This window comes from Gavialis gangeticus, unplaced genomic scaffold, assembly GCF_001723915.1.
Source record: "Gavialis gangeticus isolate Ggan-Ray unplaced genomic scaffold, GavGan_comp1, whole genome shotgun sequence".
Lineage (NCBI taxonomy): Eukaryota > Metazoa > Chordata > Crocodylia > Gavialidae > Gavialis > Gavialis gangeticus.
This window is the reverse complement of record NW_017729011.1, coordinates 1005991-1024407: the sequence shown is the minus strand read 5'-3', so window position 1 is coordinate 1024407 and position 18417 is coordinate 1005991. Positions and strand designations below refer to the sequence as shown.

General features: G+C 43.9%; 1 protein-coding gene across 4 annotated transcripts in view; it reads left to right on the top strand.

The window, feature by feature from the left end:
- The window catches only part of DNAH1 (dynein axonemal heavy chain 1), a 192572-nt gene that overhangs the window by 101620 nt on the left and 72535 nt on the right, over positions 1 to 18417 (top strand). For all 4 annotated transcript variants that reach the window (XM_019510343.1, XM_019510342.1, XM_019510344.1 and 1 more), the window contains 10 exons: positions 446 to 484; positions 1726 to 1904; positions 3910 to 4140; positions 5487 to 5683; positions 6386 to 6521; positions 12616 to 12824; positions 14102 to 14273; positions 14584 to 14775; positions 15546 to 15656; positions 16832 to 17017. In XM_019510343.1, the coding sequence (XP_019365888.1) occupies positions 446 to 484; positions 1726 to 1904; positions 3910 to 4140; positions 5487 to 5683; positions 6386 to 6521; positions 12616 to 12824; positions 14102 to 14273; positions 14584 to 14775; positions 15546 to 15656; positions 16832 to 17017 (1652 nt within the window). The remainder of the gene's footprint in view (positions 1 to 445; positions 485 to 1725; positions 1905 to 3909; positions 4141 to 5486; positions 5684 to 6385; positions 6522 to 12615; positions 12825 to 14101; positions 14274 to 14583; positions 14776 to 15545; positions 15657 to 16831; positions 17018 to 18417) is intronic.

The following is an 18417-nucleotide window of genomic DNA, read 5'->3' as shown; positions in this document are numbered from 1 at the left end:
TCTGGCTCCAGTCCCTCCAACTCCCTGCCTGCCCCCCCGTAGCCTTGGGCCTCCACCCCTGTTTATCCCACCCCTTGCCACCTTTCCCCCCTCTCCCCCTCACTGGTTAGCCTTGGTCTAGTGCCAGCAGGCTCTGTCCCTGTTCCAGCCTGGGGCACAGAACACAGCCTCAGCCCAGCCCCATAGCTTTGGTTCCATGGCGTTGCTGGTGCTGCAGCAGCTGCCTGCCCAATTCATACCTGATTACAAGACAAAGGACCCCCACACACATTTTCTAAATAAGGGAAAACAAACTTATCCTGAAAGCAAGTAAATATGGTACTTAAAATTGCATGAATCCTAGTTTTATCAAAGAAGATTTTCGGTATGTGTGATGCAATATGGCAGATATTATCTATCTGTGCAAATGAAAGAAATGCTTTGTTTTTCTTTCTTGGTGTTCTAGCTGGATTGCTTGGAGAAAGAAGTTACAGAGATCCAGTGCGTAAGTAATATCAGTAGAATGCAAAACCTGCATTGAAAATAGGACGGGTTCCCCAGGTTCAGAGAAGGATTTTAGACGTATGGCTTACTTGTATCTTTCAGTATGCAGATTTTGCCTACAAGACGGGGCAAGATGCACTACATAAACTCAGCAGAAGCCAGGGCTTTTGTTTGTTCTCCGTAAACCATAGTCCATAAACAGCTGAATAGAAAAATGGTCTGTGAGTCTGTCGTGGTGCTGTGGCCACTCAGAGGAATGACTTATGAAATAGAATAGGCCACTTGGAACTAACTTCCAATTTTCTGTCATGGGCTTAACTTCATTTATTAGTTTTCAGTTGTCTTTTGTTCCAGTCTGTAAGCTGAGCAGGGTAATTTGGGACTAAGGTGGGAATTTGAGTGCACAATTGCAGATTTGAGCATTTGAGAGTAAACAGGAAAGAGATTGGGGCACCTGGGCATAAGAAAGGGCCAGAGCATGTGGGGATTCTAAGCAATATAGGAAATTTTGGCTCCATGGAATGAACTCAAGAATATTCTGCAGTATGTGGCTGTGATTTAAAGGTGGAAGCAATGACTTAGTCTACATGTATTGAAACTCATTTAGGCATGTACAAAAATGGGCCTTTGGGTGTGATCATAGGGTATGATGGGGTTTTACTTACCTAGGGCTTTTTAAACAAGAAACTGGACTAGGGTAAAAAACATTGGGCTCTAAAACTGGCAGGCAAGTTGTTTTAATGTTGCCATTAACCATCACAAAAGGAAATCTTTTCTTGGGGGCACAACATTAATTCAATTAACCATATGGCAAATGAGGCTTCAGCAACTCCTGAAAATGCTGAGTTTACGCAGCATTGGCTGGGTGCCCCACCTTTACATGGTGATGTCACCACATCTTTTATATCTCTTCTTTTGAATCTGGCCCAATCCAGGGATAAGATCTTTTTTCTTTCATGATTGGTCTCTGAAGATGTTTCACAGCTTCACCCTTGTCCCACAGCTGAATTTCTAAGTTCCCCATGAGAAAACAATTTCCCTTGCAGCAGTAGTGAACATGGTACCCATCTGCTACAGATTCACTAAGTGGGCCTCAGGCAAGCTCCCCAGTGAAGATCTGTAGCAGACCAATAGTCATAGTGGCAGTGTTGTCAATTCAGTCTGCCTTCGTGTTGTATTTTGAACCTTCTTATTCTAAAGTTGCCTCCACTGCATGCTGTTTACCTTGTTATGTCTCTGCAGCGGGAGCCCCTGAAGTTCAGCATTTGAACAAACCGCTTGTTGATGCCACTGTTCGAGTGTATTCAACCATCACATCCCAGCTGCTGCCCACGCCAACGAAGTCACACTACACCTTTAATCTGAGAGATCTCTCCAAGGTTTTCCAGGGCATGCTTATGGCTGAACCCTGCAAAATCCAAGTGAGTCCTCCCATCATTCTGTCTGGGGAATTCCAGACCATTCAGTATATAGGGTTGAGTATCTAAATGGATACAGGAAGGATAGGAAGCTGCTCAAGACCAAGCATTATTTAACAGGGGACTGTTGTTTCTCATGTAATGTTCTTAGACTTGTACACTCTGATAGCAGCCAACATGTGCAGTTGTAGTTCTTAACCTTTTAGATCCCACATTCCATCTTAAAAACTGCAGAGTGATCTGCATGACTTCTGAAACTGGAAGCAGTATAGCGGAATCAGAGGTAGCATTGCATAGTGGCTCTTGTATAGGACTGTGTCAACACGTGATGGCACCATGCAGTTATCTATGCTAGCTCTGCATATACTGACCATATCTACATGAGTGGTGGACTGTGCGGTTGTTACTGTGCAGTCATTTAGGACTTAGTTTCATAGTTTCATGGTTGGTAGGGTTGGAAGGGACCCAAGCAGATCATCTAGTCCGACCCCCTGCCATGGGCAGGAAAGGATGCTGGGATCAAATGACCACAGCTAGGTGGCTGTCTAGCCTCCTTTTGAAGACCCTCAGGGTAGGAGCAAGCACCACTTCCCTTGGAAGTTGGTTCTAGCTCCTAGCTGCCCTGACTGTGAAGTAGTGCCTCCTGATATCTAGCCTGAATCTACTCTCAGTCAACTTATGACTGTTGTTCCTTGTTATCCCTGGTAGTGATCAGGGAAACAGGGACTCTCCCATTGCCTGCTGGTCCCCCTTGGCAAATTTATAGACGGCCACCAGATCCCCTCTCAGCCTTCTTTTGTGGAGGCTGAACAGGTTCAGGTCCCATAGCCTCTCCTCATAGGGCCTGCCCTGCTGCCTCTTAATCATGTGAGTGGCCCTCCTCTGGACCCTCCCGATGCTGTCCACATCCCTCCTGAATTGCGGTGCCCAGAACTGGACGCAGTACTCCAACTGCGACCTGACCAATGTCTCATAGAGGGGGAGGATCACCTCCTTGGACTTGCTCGTGATGCGTCTATGGATGCATGACAAGGTGCAGTTAGCCTTCCTGCATAAGCAAGCACTAAATGACTTTGTAGTAATTGGCATTACTGTGCAGTATCATTGCCGCACGTTTTTTCCAATGCTGCTGTGCAGTAGCAACGAGCTATTGCACAGTACTGTTGCTGCATGGTTACTGCCTGGCAATACTACTGCACAGTAGCAACGAGCTACTGCATAGTAGCTCATTGCTACTGTGCAGTAGTGTCTCGTGTAGACGCGCCCACTGCTTCCTAAACTGGAAGCCACATCTGTGTTGTATCTTTTAGCATGCTCATAAATATGAATCACCCTTGTACATCTAAATGAATTCTGTTGAATGAGTTTCAGCATCCAGGTTGGGTCAGTTGCCACCAGGAAGGAAAAAACACCCTAAGAAAGTGGTGGATTCTCCATTCCTTGATGTCTTCTAAGTCAAGACTGGGTGTCATTCTAAAGCACTTTGAGATCTCTTGATTGTATTAACCTAATGAGAGCCAAGTGTTATTATTCTAAACAATATCCTTGGAAAAGATTGGCTTATTGAAGAAATTACTCAAGGAAAAATCTTTTGCCCTGTATTATACAGGTCAGGCTTGATGGCCGTAATCATCCTTTCTGACATTAAAATCTGTGAATATGTGGAAATAACAAAGGAAGCATTAAAATGTAATGAGAGATAAAGGAATAAGTTCTAGCAATATGAAATTTAAATCTTCTTGCAAAGAAAATCTTGTATAGGAAAGAATGAGTAGGTGTTTACTGCAGCATTAATTAACTTCTCTGTGGAGTACCTGCTTTGAGCAAGAAATGTTGCTATTAGAAAAGAGTGAGGCATAGAAGCCTCCTTCCAAATTCTTCCCAGCTGCATTCAGACATAAATTTTGAATTGGAAGATGACCTTATGTCCCAGGGAAACTAGGCAATCTCTCAGACAAGGCTTTGCATGTTTCTTTAATGGGGATGTCTGACCAGGACTTTCTGACAGGATAAACTACAACTGTTGAGGCTGTGGTACCATGAAAGCTGCCGGGTGTTCCGTGACCGCCTTGTTAATGATGAGGACCGTATCTGGTTTGATGAGCTGATGAAGAGCATGATGGAAGAGTTGGGCACCACTTTTGAGAAGGTCATACCTTTCCAACCAGTTCTCTTTGGGGATTTCATGCTGCCTGGTGCCGATGTCAAATTATATGAACTGATTGATGACCAGGAAAAAGTAGGCTCCTTTTGATTTTTCCACATTTTTATGACTTTCTCTTTTTTCACTCTGCCTTGTTCCTCACCTAGAGAGTATTTAACAGAGCTGTGGGGTTACTGTAATGAGTTTCTAGAATATGTTAATGTTCCAGGGCTGTGTTTGATAGGCTTAAAAGATAGGCCTGTAATTAAAGTCTGTCACGTGACTGGCATTGATCAGAAAGATCTTTAGATCTTGGAAAGATCTTTATCTGAAGCTTCCAGTGTCAGCTTTAAATAGGCAATGGCCACAGTATAATTACGTGAATAGAAACTACCTTCCTGAATTTTCATATATCTTGAGGCAGGTAATAAAGATCCTTTAAAGGAGCTTGTGGACAACCAGTTGTGCCAACTCTTGTAAAGTCAGTGCAATACTCAACTGGAAATTGGAGTTAACATAAAACTGTTTTCTCCTAGTTACAATAATTTGATGTTTGCCATTAAAATCTTTGTAACTGACCTTTGCAAGTAATTATTCTTACTGCAGGATTCCCTGTTGGAGGCAACATTGTGAATACTTTTGTAATGTTAATTAAGCAAAAGGTAATGAACAGTGTCCTTTTATACTCATTGCTGGAATACCATCACATTTCATCACATGGTAGCTAAGTGAACTACACTCATTAATTATTTGAGTTTCACAACATCCATTATAAGGTAGGAAAGGTATGTTTAGAAAGAATGAGATAGTGCCATGTACTTGAGCTAGCTCTGCACTCACTAGAACCTGAACTGGAAGCAGAGTAGCCACATTAGCTTGGCAGTTGGCACTATGTAGACATATCCTAAAGGTTGTCATGCCCCTTTTACAGCTGAACAAAGTCAATACACTAAGATTAAAGTCTACTATGAATCTGTGGCAGTACTAAGGACAGAATCTGATAGGACAGAACTAAAGCATTGTTTAAGCACTCATTGTAAGCATATACAGTTTTGGCTAGGGAGTTGAAAATTGGGAGTTGAAAATTGCTGTGGTATTTCCTCTTTTGAAAAAAGACAGATGCAGACCCATCTTTTCTACAAGTTTGATTTTCCATTTCAACAGTGCCTCTTTCCATTTCGAGTCCGGGGGACAAGACCCAAGTAGCCACTGAGATTCTGTTTAGTGACCTAGCTGGGAGTAGTCACCTGGGCTGCTGGTGGCCTCTTCTTGAAGTGAGCACCACATCGGTGCATGTTCTCTCCGCCTGCACAAATACCTGAAGAACTCTGCAATGGTGGGGGAAGGGAGGGGCAGGGTGTGCTAGTTTTCTCTACGGTTTGACTCAGCGAAGCTCATGAGGTTCTCAAGCTACTGCTCCTACGTGTCTTTTCCATCCACAGCTTAAGAATGTGATTGAGGACTACCTGGAAGAATATAACCAGATCAATACCACCAAGATGAAGCTTGTGCTTTTTATGGATGCAGTGCAGCACATCTGCCGGATTAGTCGGATCTTGCGGCAGGCATTGGGCAACGCACTCCTCCTGGGTGTTGGAGGAAGTGGGAGAGAATCTCTCACCAGGCTGGCAACTCACATGTAAGAAATAAGACTCCTGTATAGTTGGCTAAGACAGCTGTGCCAGGACAATACATCCTCTATCCTTTTGTCCCATGAGAAAAATAGTGAACACCAATCTAGCACAGTTGACTGACTGAATGGTGCTTGACACACGAAGTGAAAGACTCAGGTTCAAATCCTTTTCCTAATTTCTTCCCCATATCATTAGGAACACTGAGCAGGCCAGCAGGAATTATTGTGTGAATGCTTTGACCAAGCAAAGAGTGGTCTTGGCAAATATTAAAAGCAATGCCAGTCAGTCTCTGATCCAAGAGGCTATGAATCCTTCAGAACAGGGGGAGTACACTGGGGAAAAAAGCTGAATATACAGGTCAGCCCTAGAAAAATGCAAACAAACATTGCTTCTCAGAGTTCCCAGGCAGAATGTATTGTAATTCTTTTTCAGGGGAAATGGTGTGAAAATTTCAAGATTTTGCAATCATATCTTTTTTCATTTATCTTTGGTGGCAAAGCAGTATTGGGCTGGTGATGGAATGTGGACAAAAAGCCATGTGTTCATTATAAAGTATAAGAAAACATCTGCAGAATGTACTTCCTTGTTTTGTGTTCATTTTACTTAATTAGGGCTTCAATGAATCACTAGCAGCCATCTCTGGTGAAATGCTATGTTTAGTTAGACTGTGATTTTGAAGACTTCTGACTTTCTGTTTCATCTTCTAGGGCTGATTATGAATGCTTCCAGATTGAGCTTTCCAAAAACTATGGCATGACAGAGTGGCGAGATGATATCAAGAAGATCATGATGAAAGCTGGCCTTCAAAGTCTGCCCATTACCTTCCTTTTCACAGATGCACAGGTACCATAGTGTTATCAGAATGGAAAGGCTAGGGAGAAAAATGTTCACATGCCCAAATCTGAGAAATTCTTTAAAAGAGTCTCCTAGAATTTCAAATAAATGATGGCCTCACTTTGAGCCAGTTTCATCTTTGATTTCCTCAGTGTCCTGTCACTCATCTTCTCACAATATCATCACAAGAAGTGAAAGTGGGGCATGTGTTTTCACAGGAATCGTAACATTTACTGTATGAAGGATCTGATTCTGCAGCTGCATAGAACTTTCTTTGATATCAGTGGATTCCACCTTTTGGAGTGATTATAATACCAGAACAATTGCTCGATGTATTCAACTCTGGGTGGCAGAAGTCAGGTTCTTACATCTCTGTTTAACCAAGGGTAGGCAACCCCTGGTACATGCCAGAGTGTGACACGCAAAGACATTTTCCTTGGCATGCGCACCACAGTTCCCCCACCTTAGGACAGACGGTGGGGGAACTGTGAGGGGCCTGATCTTTGTTGTGGCAGTGCAGCCCCTGCCCCTTCCCCACCATCCACCTCAAGGCGCATGTGCACCCACTGCCTGCAACGAGCCAGGCCAGGGCTCCATGGACCCGGGTGCAGCTGATTGCAGCCACGCCACCACCTGCTGTGAGCAGCCCTGGCTCTGTGGCAGGCGCACAGGCCTCAGGGTGAATGGCAGGGAACGGGCCGGAGCTGCACTGCCAGAACAAACTTCGGGCCCCTTGCGGCTCCCCTGCTGTCTGCCTCTGGTACACCAGCATCTTACAAAGTCGAGGTTATGGGCGTTTTTGGCACTCTGCCCAAAAACATTGCCAACCCCTGGTTTAGATTTCATTGGCAATTGATGTTCAAAGGTGCTGAGTGATATTAGGCCACTTTTGTTTAGAGCCTAATGTGGAATTAGGAGCCTGCATTTTGGGAACCAAGTTTGAACAAGTTGGCCAGTTCCTGTAAACTGTCATCACATAATAACACAATCAAATTCTGGAATTTCACCATTGTCCTATTTTTGATTAATTTTACAAAGCTCATCAATGTCATATTTATTTTCTAGTAGTTTACAAGCAACATGAGTATCACACATGCATTCTCTCATCCTCTCCTCAAGGGGAGAAGTATGTGCAATGGAGTGTCTTGTTTCAGTAGCATACATATATATATTTATTTATTAAATCTACCTCTTCCTGTATATTTATATTGGAGAAAGCAAGTCAAAGTAATGTGCCTTGCACTTGGAACAGAAGGCAGCGAGTTTCATGATGGTCTTTAATTCTTGGGGAAGTTTGTTCCTCAATCTCAGGTTGGCCACTGAGAATGCTGTGTCTCCTACATGGACAAGCTGTGTCCTTATTGTGGTGAGTTTAACTGTGTCATAGAAGCAAAACTGTTGACTAGCTTCTTTTTCTGGGAGTATTAGATCTTCTTTTAGGTATTATACACCTGGAAAAATTGCTCCTGGGAGCTCAGATTTTTTGCTATTGCAGGCACCATATCTATGTAATTGCTTCCAGAAACTTACCAAGCTTCATCTTGAAAGCGAGTATTTTCCCCAAACTCTTATTGGAATACACATGATGTGTTTATAAAGAGCAGTCATATCTCCCTCAGCCTTTTTATGCCAAGCTACACAAGCCAAGCTGTTGTAGTCCTCTCTCATAAAATAGGTTTGCCATTTCCATGGACATCTCAGTATTCCTCTGTGCCTGTTCCAGTGTGACTTCATCTTTCTTGATCCTGACCAGCATTGTATATTATATTCTGATGAGATCTCACAAATGCCTTGTATAGTGGCAGGGATACAAGTTTTAGCCATATTGGTCTACAGGCAAAAGTATTTGGAACTCTTGGTAGAGGCGATATCTTTTATCAGACCAACTAAATAGTTGCAAAAAAAATAGATTCTTTTTTGCAACTATTTAGTTGGTCTAATAAAAGATAAAACCTCTACCAAGAATTCTGAATGCTTGTGTAGTGGCATTAATACTTTCCTATCTTTATTGGTAACATCTCCTGTATTGATTTATAGGCTTGCTTTTTCCTTTTCCATGGCTTCTGGTGAGCTCTCAGCTTAGAGCAGATAATTTTTCTCTTGTTTCTGAAGAGCATAATTTAGCATTTTGTGTTATTAAATTTCATCCCATTCCTATTTCTCAGTCCTCAAGGTCATCCAGTTTTTCCTGTAAGAGATGAACTGGAATATCAATATCAGAGGCATAACAGAGCAGTTCTGTGCCATGGGCAGTGTTGGTGCAGGGTGTAGTAGCTATGGCTGGGCTGCCACTGGCAGCATCAGCTGCTGTTTTTGCACCCATTAAGTTGGCACTCAGGGCTTCTGCCCCAGTTGCCTCCCCTCTACCCATAGCTTAGTAACACTGTTGGTCAGTATTGACAGTGTTTCCTAATTTTGTGTCATCAGCTTATTTGAGCAGCATACTCCTGGAGCCCTTTTCTACATTTTTTTCCTTGTTTGAGATACAGATTCCTGATCAATTTAGCACCTTTAACTTGGGGATATTCCAGGCCTTTTCTGTGTTTAAATTCTCTGTCCAGTTAATTTCACTTTCTAGTTCCCTTAATTTAACTCTCTAGTTTGCCCTTTTGAAATCAAGAACTTTAGTTACTGTTATTTTTTATCCTTCCATTTAATTTAAACAGAATTGATACATGATCACTCAATCCAAGATTATTTTTCTACAATCAGCTCTTCTATAATGCCTCTGTTACTTTCCAAAACAAAGTCAAAATTAGACCAGTGCTTCTAATTGTCTCAGTGTCTACTTGAAAAATGTGTTCATTGTCACGTCCAGGAATATCTGAGCCATCTTATTAGTTGTACCATTTTTTCTCTAGTCTGTATCTAGGAATTTAAAATTTTCCATAAATATTATAATTTCCTGTAGTATTTATCTCTTTAATAGCTTTGCTAAAATTCATATCTAAATCTGAGCGGATCCCAACTCTTTCACAGGCCTATGAGCGTAACCAGGGAATGCTTTGGAATTAAAGATCAAGACCTTGACCTTGATTATTTTATTTATTTGTTCCATTTCTATGCCACTTTTTCCAACAAGACTCGGGACGCCTATTGGCTTGCAGTAAGAGAAATAAGATATTTACAAAACCGGAGAATGACAAAATAACTGAAATGGGAACTAGAGAATAGCAACATAAGATGGAGACCCTGTAACAGGCAAAGACCCCGCTAGTGGGCCCAGTGCCCCCGATGGTCATCTTACTCCTGTTGGGCCTTCAGTTGTTCAAGTACTCTCCCCTTCTACCACTCCTTGATGTAAATAAGTACTTAGAAAGGGAGGCTGCCTTGAGGATCCTCGAGTGAGATCTCCTACACTCCTGAGCTTCAGTCGTGCTACTCAGTGCCTTCAGGGCTTATTTTGTGGCTCCAGCTGCCCCTTACACCATGCCCATGCCTCGCAGATGTCACTGCACAATTACTCCTTTGTCAGGGCCTCAGTCATTTTAGCCTCCGCCCCTTTTCTCTGTCTGCAGGCTTTTAGCCCTGGTCCACTGATTCGGATCAGGCACTCTCAGCCTCTAGCCCTTAACAGTAAGTGTCTCTGGGTCTCTGGCCCCAGTCTCAGCCCCTCCTGGGCTGCTGGGTCCCTGGCCCTGGTTTCTGCCCTCCTTGGGCTGGGCCTCTTGGCCCTATCCTTGTCCTGCTCTAGGCAAAGGGCCCACTCTGGCTCTGCCAGCCCAGGCCCCTAGCCCTGTCTCTACCCAGCCCTAGGCTGTGAGCCTGCTTTTGTGCCAAAGCCCAGTCTGTGTCCTGGGCTTCTAGCCCCGGCAAGGCTCAGGACACCTGTATGCCCTCAGGCACTATTAGGACCTCTGCCAACTCCTGATAGTCCCAAACCACCAGTTAGAAAACAAGCTCAAGATTCGGCTCCTGTCTTAACACAACACATCTCACCTTGGGGCAAAAAAAAAAGGTACACTGTCTCTCTAACTCATCCAGCCCCAGGTGGGGCAGTCCCCAGCCAGCAGTAGAACTGGCCAGTCTATTTGGGAAAATGAAGTCCATCTGAGCAACTCACCCTGGGGCTTCTCATTACCCAGCTCCTGAAGTCCAGTCCCCTACTGGGGTTCCCTAGCACTGTCTGTCTCTTTTGCCAGGCTCTGTTCCTCTACAGCAGGCTTGTCCAACATATGGCCCATGGGCCACCATGTGGCCCATCAAGCTGTTTTCTGAGGCCGGCCAGCAGAAGTGGCAGTGGAGCCGTGTGCAGCTTGGGACGGGACGAGCCCGGCCAGAGCGGTAGGGGCTGAGCTGCATTTTCCCCCTGCCTGCACCGGTCAGTCCTGAGCGGCACATGGCTCTGCTGCCACTTCTGCTGGCTGGTGCAGACCTAGCTGGGCTCCTCCTGTCCCCAGCAGCATGTGGGAAGTCGGCTTCAGCTGCGTGCTGCTCTGGATGGGACAGACCCACCCAGGTCAGCACCAGCCAGCAGAAGTGGCAGCGGAGCCATGTGCTGCTCGGGACCGACCAGCACAGGTAGGGGGAAAGTGCAGTTGAGCCCCTGCTGCTCCGGCTGGGCTGATCCTGAGGTTCGTTTAATATTTGTAAAATGCTTGGAGAGCCCCACATAGATGCACTGCACAGAAATGCAAAATATATTTTTACTTATTTGGTTGGCACCTTGGGCTGAGATTTTCAAAGCTGAGTCAAAAGGCCAACTTCCATTAAAATGAATGGGATTTAGAGGGCCCAAATCTTTTATGACAACTCTGTAACATGCCTATCTACCCCTTTTTGCAAATCTCAGCCACAGTTTGGAAGCTCGGCCAAAGAACATAAGAGCTTCTGAACATAAAAACATAAAAAGTGGCATGCTTGGTCAGCCCCATGGTCCATCTAGCTCAGTATCCTGTCCCGAACAGTGGCAGAGGTGGATGCTATAGAGGGAGAGTTTTGAACTGGTTAGACCTATTTCATTGTCACTTCCTGCAACTTCATTGGTGTCAAAGGTCACGTGACATCACTTCCTGATGTGATACCACTTCCTGTGACGTCTTTGAATATGGCTGACTGGCCCACTGGGTAATAAAGAGTTCATGATCTGGCCCCACATTCAAAAAGGTTGAACACCCCTGCTCTACAGGGCTTCCTCGCATGGCTATGCATCACTCTGCTTTGGCAATCCTCTGCTGTCTCCCTGGCTTCAGAGCAAGCCCTTATTTCTGTCTTCCCATTATCACCTGTGGACAGTTACTTCCAGGCCCTCAGGTGATCGTCTTTCTAATTAAGGATTAATGGGCAGTTCCCTGGCATTTTATCTCACCTGATTGCTCCCACCATGCCTCTGGCTCCCTTTTACAAACCCCTTAAACAAACCTAGCTTTGTTTGCTAAATGCCTATGCAAACAGGTTGGTCTTGCATTGCTTCTGAAAGACGACGACTCTGGCAGACCTCAAGGGAGGGAGTTCCAGAGCTGAGGGGTGACTACTACTAAAAACAACCTCCCATACATTTTCACCAACCAGATTTGGCATATTGATAGTATGTGCAGGAGGTTGCTCTTGGCTAATCTTAAGGATTGTGATGGGACATAAGGGAGAAAAGGCAGCCCCTTAGGAACATAGGACCCAGACTGGCATTGGTAGGGCCTTGTGTGTCAAAACCAGCACCTTGAATTGTGCCCAAAAGCTATTGGGAGCCAGTGAAGACTCTGGAGCGCTGGATGTGTGCGCTCCTGGTCACCCACCCCTGTCAGAAGGCTCACCATTTTGTTCTGCACAAGTTGCAGTTTCCAGATGGTCTTCACATCTCTGAGAAACTAGTACAGAGAGCAGAGGACAAGCTTTTGATGAACCTGTGGGGGAGATGTACTGCACTTTCTGATACTCTACCACACCATTCTAAACACCCTGGAAATGCTGAACGTTGTTGTTTGGCTGCCGGTATTTTCTCTCTGTCTTAGCACATTACATTTGAAGCCAGTAATTTGAAAAATAGTTCCCCTATGATGGAAACTGAGCTATATAGAAGGGATATTGTTTGGGGAAAGATTTATAGGACGTCTAGAGAACAACCTCTGTTATAACCAAGAAAATCTACTTTTTTCCTTCTGTTTAGATTAAAAGCGAGTCTTTCCTTGAGGATATCAATAATGTGTTGAACTCAGGAGATATTCCCAACCTGTATGCCCCTGATGAACAAGACCAGATTATGACTGCTATGAAGCCTATCATTCAAGATCTAGGGCAGCAGCCCACCAAAGCCAACTTGATGGCTGCCTACACAGGACGTGTTCGCAGTAACATCCATACTGTCCTGTGCATGAGGTATGAGTTTCTGTCTGTGAGTAATTGCCTCTCTCATTTGTGCTGCTGCTCTTTCTGTCAGAGGAGTGACTTTTCAATCCCAGCAGGCAATAATAATTTTAGCCATTAGAGGAGAGAGGTTTAGGAACAACCTTCCATTAAAAGGAGTTATTTTGCTTACCCCAACTAGTTTTAAAATGGAGACGAACAAGATTCTGAGGTAGTTGCTTGCAGTAGTAGGGAAGTGGGTTGTCCCTTTCAGTCCTGTACTCATTCCAGTGCTGGGGACTCTAAAGCTTCCTGGACTACACACAAGGCCTCCCCATCACTCATGCATAGTTAACCCTTTGGTTACTTGTATTTGGGGAGCAGCACTGTTATCCTTCCTCGTGCAAGTAGCACTTTATGCATGAATGTTACAAAAGCAAGAACAATACTGAGGGGCTTGAGAGGCACATCTTACAGGGAAAGGCTGAAAGAATTAAGGTTATTCAGTCTGGAGAAGAAAAAACTGAGGGGGGATTTGCTAACAGTCTTCAAATACCTGGAGGGTGATTACAGAGAGGATGAATATGGGCTTTCCTTTGTGGCTGTAGGGGAGAGGACTAGGAGGAATGGCCTCAAGCTTCAGCAGGAGAAATTTATGTTGAAGATTAGGAGAAACTTTCTGACTATTAGGGTGGTAAAGCATTGGAACAGGCTACCTGGAGAAATTGTTTACTTTCTATCCTTGAAAGCTTTCAAGAGCAAGTTAAACAGACATTTGGCTGGGATGCTTTAGTCGGGCATGATCCTGCCATGAGCAGGGAGCTATACTAGGTGACCTTGTGAGGTCCCTACTTTCCTATGACCCCATAGTCCTATGAGAAATTCCGTTGCTTTTAATAGGATCACTGGAGGGGTATGGGTTCTATTCAGCATGAGTCAAGTTGGCAGAACCAGTGTCTTGCAATATAGTCTCTGCAATCAGTTGCTCTTAGTTATGTTCATATAGCCTGGGCATGCCAATACAGTTCTTTACTCTTTGCTGGTCAAAGGAGGATTCCCAGAATACATTCCATAAATCCTTCTAGTGAGGCATATACTTACTACAGCCATCACTTCCAAGGCAATCAATAATGACCTTTTTCTTGGAGAGCTAAAGAACATCTCTCTCTCCTCTTGCTTTTTAACCTGCAATAAAACACCTTTCTCTTATTTTGTACGTGTGCAGTGTTTCACATCAGTCTTGGCAGCCTGTCCTGACCTGCATTATTTATTTTCTTCCCTTGTCATCCACCCCACTCCTTCCTACCTAGTCCCATTGGAGAGATATTCCGTGCCCGTCTGAGACAGTTCCCCTCTCTAGTGAACTGCTGTACAATTGACTGGTTTAATGAATGGCCCGCAGAAGCCCTGCGATGCGTTGCATCCTCCTTCTTACAAGAAATGCCGGATATTGAAGCTACCTCTGAAGTTATAGATGGAATGGTAAGTGCTATCCCTATTTAGCTTGTAATGGAGAAATGTTTAAGGATGGCATTATTCAAGCCAGGAACTACCTTTGGTACGCTTTGGAGATGATTATCCAATCTCCTTCTCTGCCATTTTGACCTTCAGATGAGGTTACTCCATCTTACTCTCTCATACAGTTTTAGCTGTATGTGAGGGAAATGTTTGGCTGCAGTTGTACATTTGTTCTCCTCCATGTCTTTTGCCACTCACTCCAACTTCTGCCTGGTGCCTGTACCCTGCACAGAAAATGCCTATTGCATTTGTTGTCTTTCTGTGATTTGTGTAGATTCAGATGTGTGTAGAAATCCACCAGAGTGTGGCACTGAAGTGCAAAGAGTACCTGGCAGAATTGGCCAGACACAATTATGTCACTCCCAAGAGCTACCTGGAGCTCCTTAGCATTTTTACATTCCTGATTGGGAAGAAGAAACAAGAGCTGAAAACAGCCAAGAACAGGATGAAGAGTGGCCTGGACAAGGTTGGTTCCTCTAAATTGGGAGAGCTGTGGATATCCATTTCTTGTAAGTGAGACATGCTTTACTGCAAACAGCTCTGCAATTATACCCCTATAAGATTGGAGTCTGTTATAGCCATGACACTAATTCTTTAGCTCAAGTGAGAACAGTTCCTGCTTTTAGATCTGTAGGACCTAGTTTTAATCCTTGCTGTCAGTGACCCATCTAGGATGTCCTATACTGTGCACTATTGTGTATGTTCATGTTAGACTTGGTTCTGAATCTTCTGTATCCCCCTCCTTCCCAACAAGTCTGTACTTGCATACATAAGCTTTCCACAGTCATCAAATAGATGTGGGGCTTTCACTGTAATAGAGTTGCCCTCCAGATTTGAATATAGGACCAGCATTTAGGCTTAGACTAATCCCCAGACACAGTTTAAATTTATCACTGCGGCTTCATAGCCATTTTGCCCCACTGTTCAAAGAGCTGTTAGTGTTTATGCTTGTAGAAGCACAACAGAATTGCTCACTGCATGCAGCAAGCCCGTGCATGTTGCGTGGGGAAAACTGGGCACCTTTTCTTGAAAATGTGACACATTCTTCAAATCCAGTGAAATCTCTTTTTTAGAGAAGACTGTTCATGGAAAAGACTATTCCCAAGCAAGTACTTACATTGTCAGACACCAGGCAGGCCATATCTTCACCTTTCCTTTCTAAATGGTGTGGTGTCTTATAGCTGGAGCTCATTGACCAGGTTACCTGAGGAACTGGATTTCTTTTATTTCTTCTAGCTACTAAGTACAGCAGAAGATGTAGCAAAGATGCAGGAAGAACTGGAATCAGCACGGCCCCTCCTGGCAGAAGCAGCCAGAGAAACGCTGGCAACTATGGAGCAAATAAAGGTACAGGATATTTATCTAAAGATGCAACTTTCCCCCCCAAAATGGGACAGTGGGGGACATGGGAATAATTAGTTGGGTGTTTTTAACATTTTTAAAATGGATCCTTCCTCCCCTTCCATCACAGGGTGAAACTGGGGTGGGATGCTCAAGACAGAGCTGGGCTTGATTATTATACATGTGAATAAAAAAAGAATACATCTCTGGGAATACCTGATCATTCTTACATTCTAAGTCTTAGTGCATCCTCAACTGATGTGTATGGAGCATATAAAATATTACTACCTTCACAATGTGTCACCAAGGCTATGGTGAGCCAGGCCTCTTACAATTAAAATGATTGAAATTCAGCATTGCCCTCTGCTGGAGTCCCAGAACCAATGCTCTAAGCTCTCTGTAACTCCATTTTTCCTTAAGAAAGCATGGAGAGGCAGTGCTTCTCAAGTGGCTGTTACCCATTTTGCCTATTGTAAGATGACTAAACCTAGAAGGTATGCTAGGTAAGAGTGCAAAACTTGATGACTGCTTGTAAAAAGCTGCCAGAATCTGCGCACTGCTGGAGAGTTACTGTGAGTCTGAGACAGTTGAGAAGAAATGCACAGTCCTTTTATTTTTTGCACACTTCTTCCTTTCTGGAGGTGAATTAATCTACTTGTAAGAAAAGCCCTGTCTTCGTTAGATTTTCCCCTCAGACAGTGCAAATCTGAAGTTGTCGTGGAGCATAGGTATAGTCAGCAAGATGACTGTTAAAAAAGTTTGTTATTCGGTTCTGTTTATGAGCATTCTAAGACATACTTATTCACTCACTGTACTGCACTCAAATACTGCAGTTTGAGTATTTATCATAGTTTGCTCCTTAGTTTGCTACTTTGGCTCATCCCTTGACAGATCAGTGAAATAAATTAATGCTGCATAATCTGTACTGCTAGTGGTGTACTGTTTTTGGGGAGAGATTCTTAACAGCCCAATTCCAGTGCAAGTCTACAGTGATGGCAATAGGACAGAATCTTTGATATGCTATGCAGATTTAATACAGCCTCAGTGAGACAGACTTTCTGATGGGAAATGCTGGGTCATGGTTTCAGCATCATCCAGACAAGTCTCCAAGCCAACCCAAACTGGTACTTTGGATCAGATCTTTGAAAAAATTTATTCTGAGTTTGTTTCTGGTGCTGCAGGTAGACACAGCTGTGGCTGAAGAGACTCGCAATGCTGTGCAGGCTGAGGAGATGAAAGCCAAAGTGAAAGCCGAGACAGCCCAAGCTATTGCAGATGATGCCCAGAAGGACCTTGCTGAAGCCCTCCCTGCACTGGATGCTGCTCTAGCCAGCTTAAGAAATCTCAACAAAAATGATGTCACAGAGGTAATAACATAGTCAGTCCTATTCAGAGGAAAGGATTTTTTGTGCTGCCTTCTCTGATGCATTATCGTAGCAAGGGTGCAATTAGGGGTTATAGTGAAGCAGCAACATAGATGCAAAGGCAACCAGGAGAGGAGTCTATAAAGCCCACCCAGCTGTTTCCTTCCATTGCTTTTTATTTCTTCTTCTGAAGTCATGAGAGAGCTCTAGCAGTCAAAATTCCTAGCCCTTTAAACAACTTAATTACCTTGGTGTAATGCCTTGCTTTGCTGCAAAGTCAAGTGCTTTACAGTAATGTTTACTAATTAAAAGTGAATCAGTTTAATTAAACCAGATGAGCCAAGGGAACAGCAGTGGTTTTTTGAGCTTCCACAGTAGTCACCGTTTCAAAGCCAGAGTGGGGAGGGCACGTTCGGAGAAATGTGTACCAGTTGAAGGCATTTTGATAATGTTTGTGAAGTGACATGATATATTTAGAGGCCTTAGGAACTAGCCAGGCATCCACATTCCAGTCACCACCAGACTGGCAGCAGCTTGACCCTACACTCAAGACAAGGAGTAAACTGCTGTCACACAGCAATAGGCTGCCTTAGATCATCAGGGACACCAGGGGATCAGTATTGTGCCATTTACTAGACTAGTTAAGTATAAATATAGGAAGGAGATCTTTGATCACAGTCATCTTACCTTCTAGTCAGCATATGTCTCTGATCTACCTTCATGGACCATTAGAGTTGTCACTAGAGCTTGGAGTGTAACTGTAACCAACTTTCAGCCACCTGCTCTGAACAAGATAGGAAAATTATACCATCAGAACAGGGTTTGAGGATCAGTGGCAGGTCAGTGTTCTTTGAGATAAACCGTCTCTCCCCAGAGAAGATACAATACTATTTCAGTTGAACTGTAGGCTTGACACTTCGGCTGTTCTGCTTAACACTAGACCCCTATGTAGAAAAGGGAGGAAGTGAAAAAGTGTGGTTTAACTGACTTCAATGGGTAAACTGTGAACTGAAGACCAAGGAAGAGAAAGTATGTTCTTGGTTTCATCTGCGCTTAGTTGTACCATGCCAGCTTGTCTATAGCTAAGATAGACATGAGCTAAACCACCATTTTCACCATGGAAAAATTATGGGAAGGAGTCCCAGAAAAGATGAGCTTGGCTGGTGTCCAACAAACCAAAGAGATAATATGCCACTTTCACTGCTTCAAGCTCCCTGCTTCATCTTCCCTTTGTAGCACTGGGTTGAGAGTAGAAAGGGTCACACAACACAAGACAGACAAATGCAAGCAGGAAGGGTGAACACACACATCAACTCTGTAATCATGGGTGAACATTCCAAATAAAAAAAAAAACAAAAAAAAAACAACACCATGTCTTTAAATTTTACCCCTCCGTCAGAGCC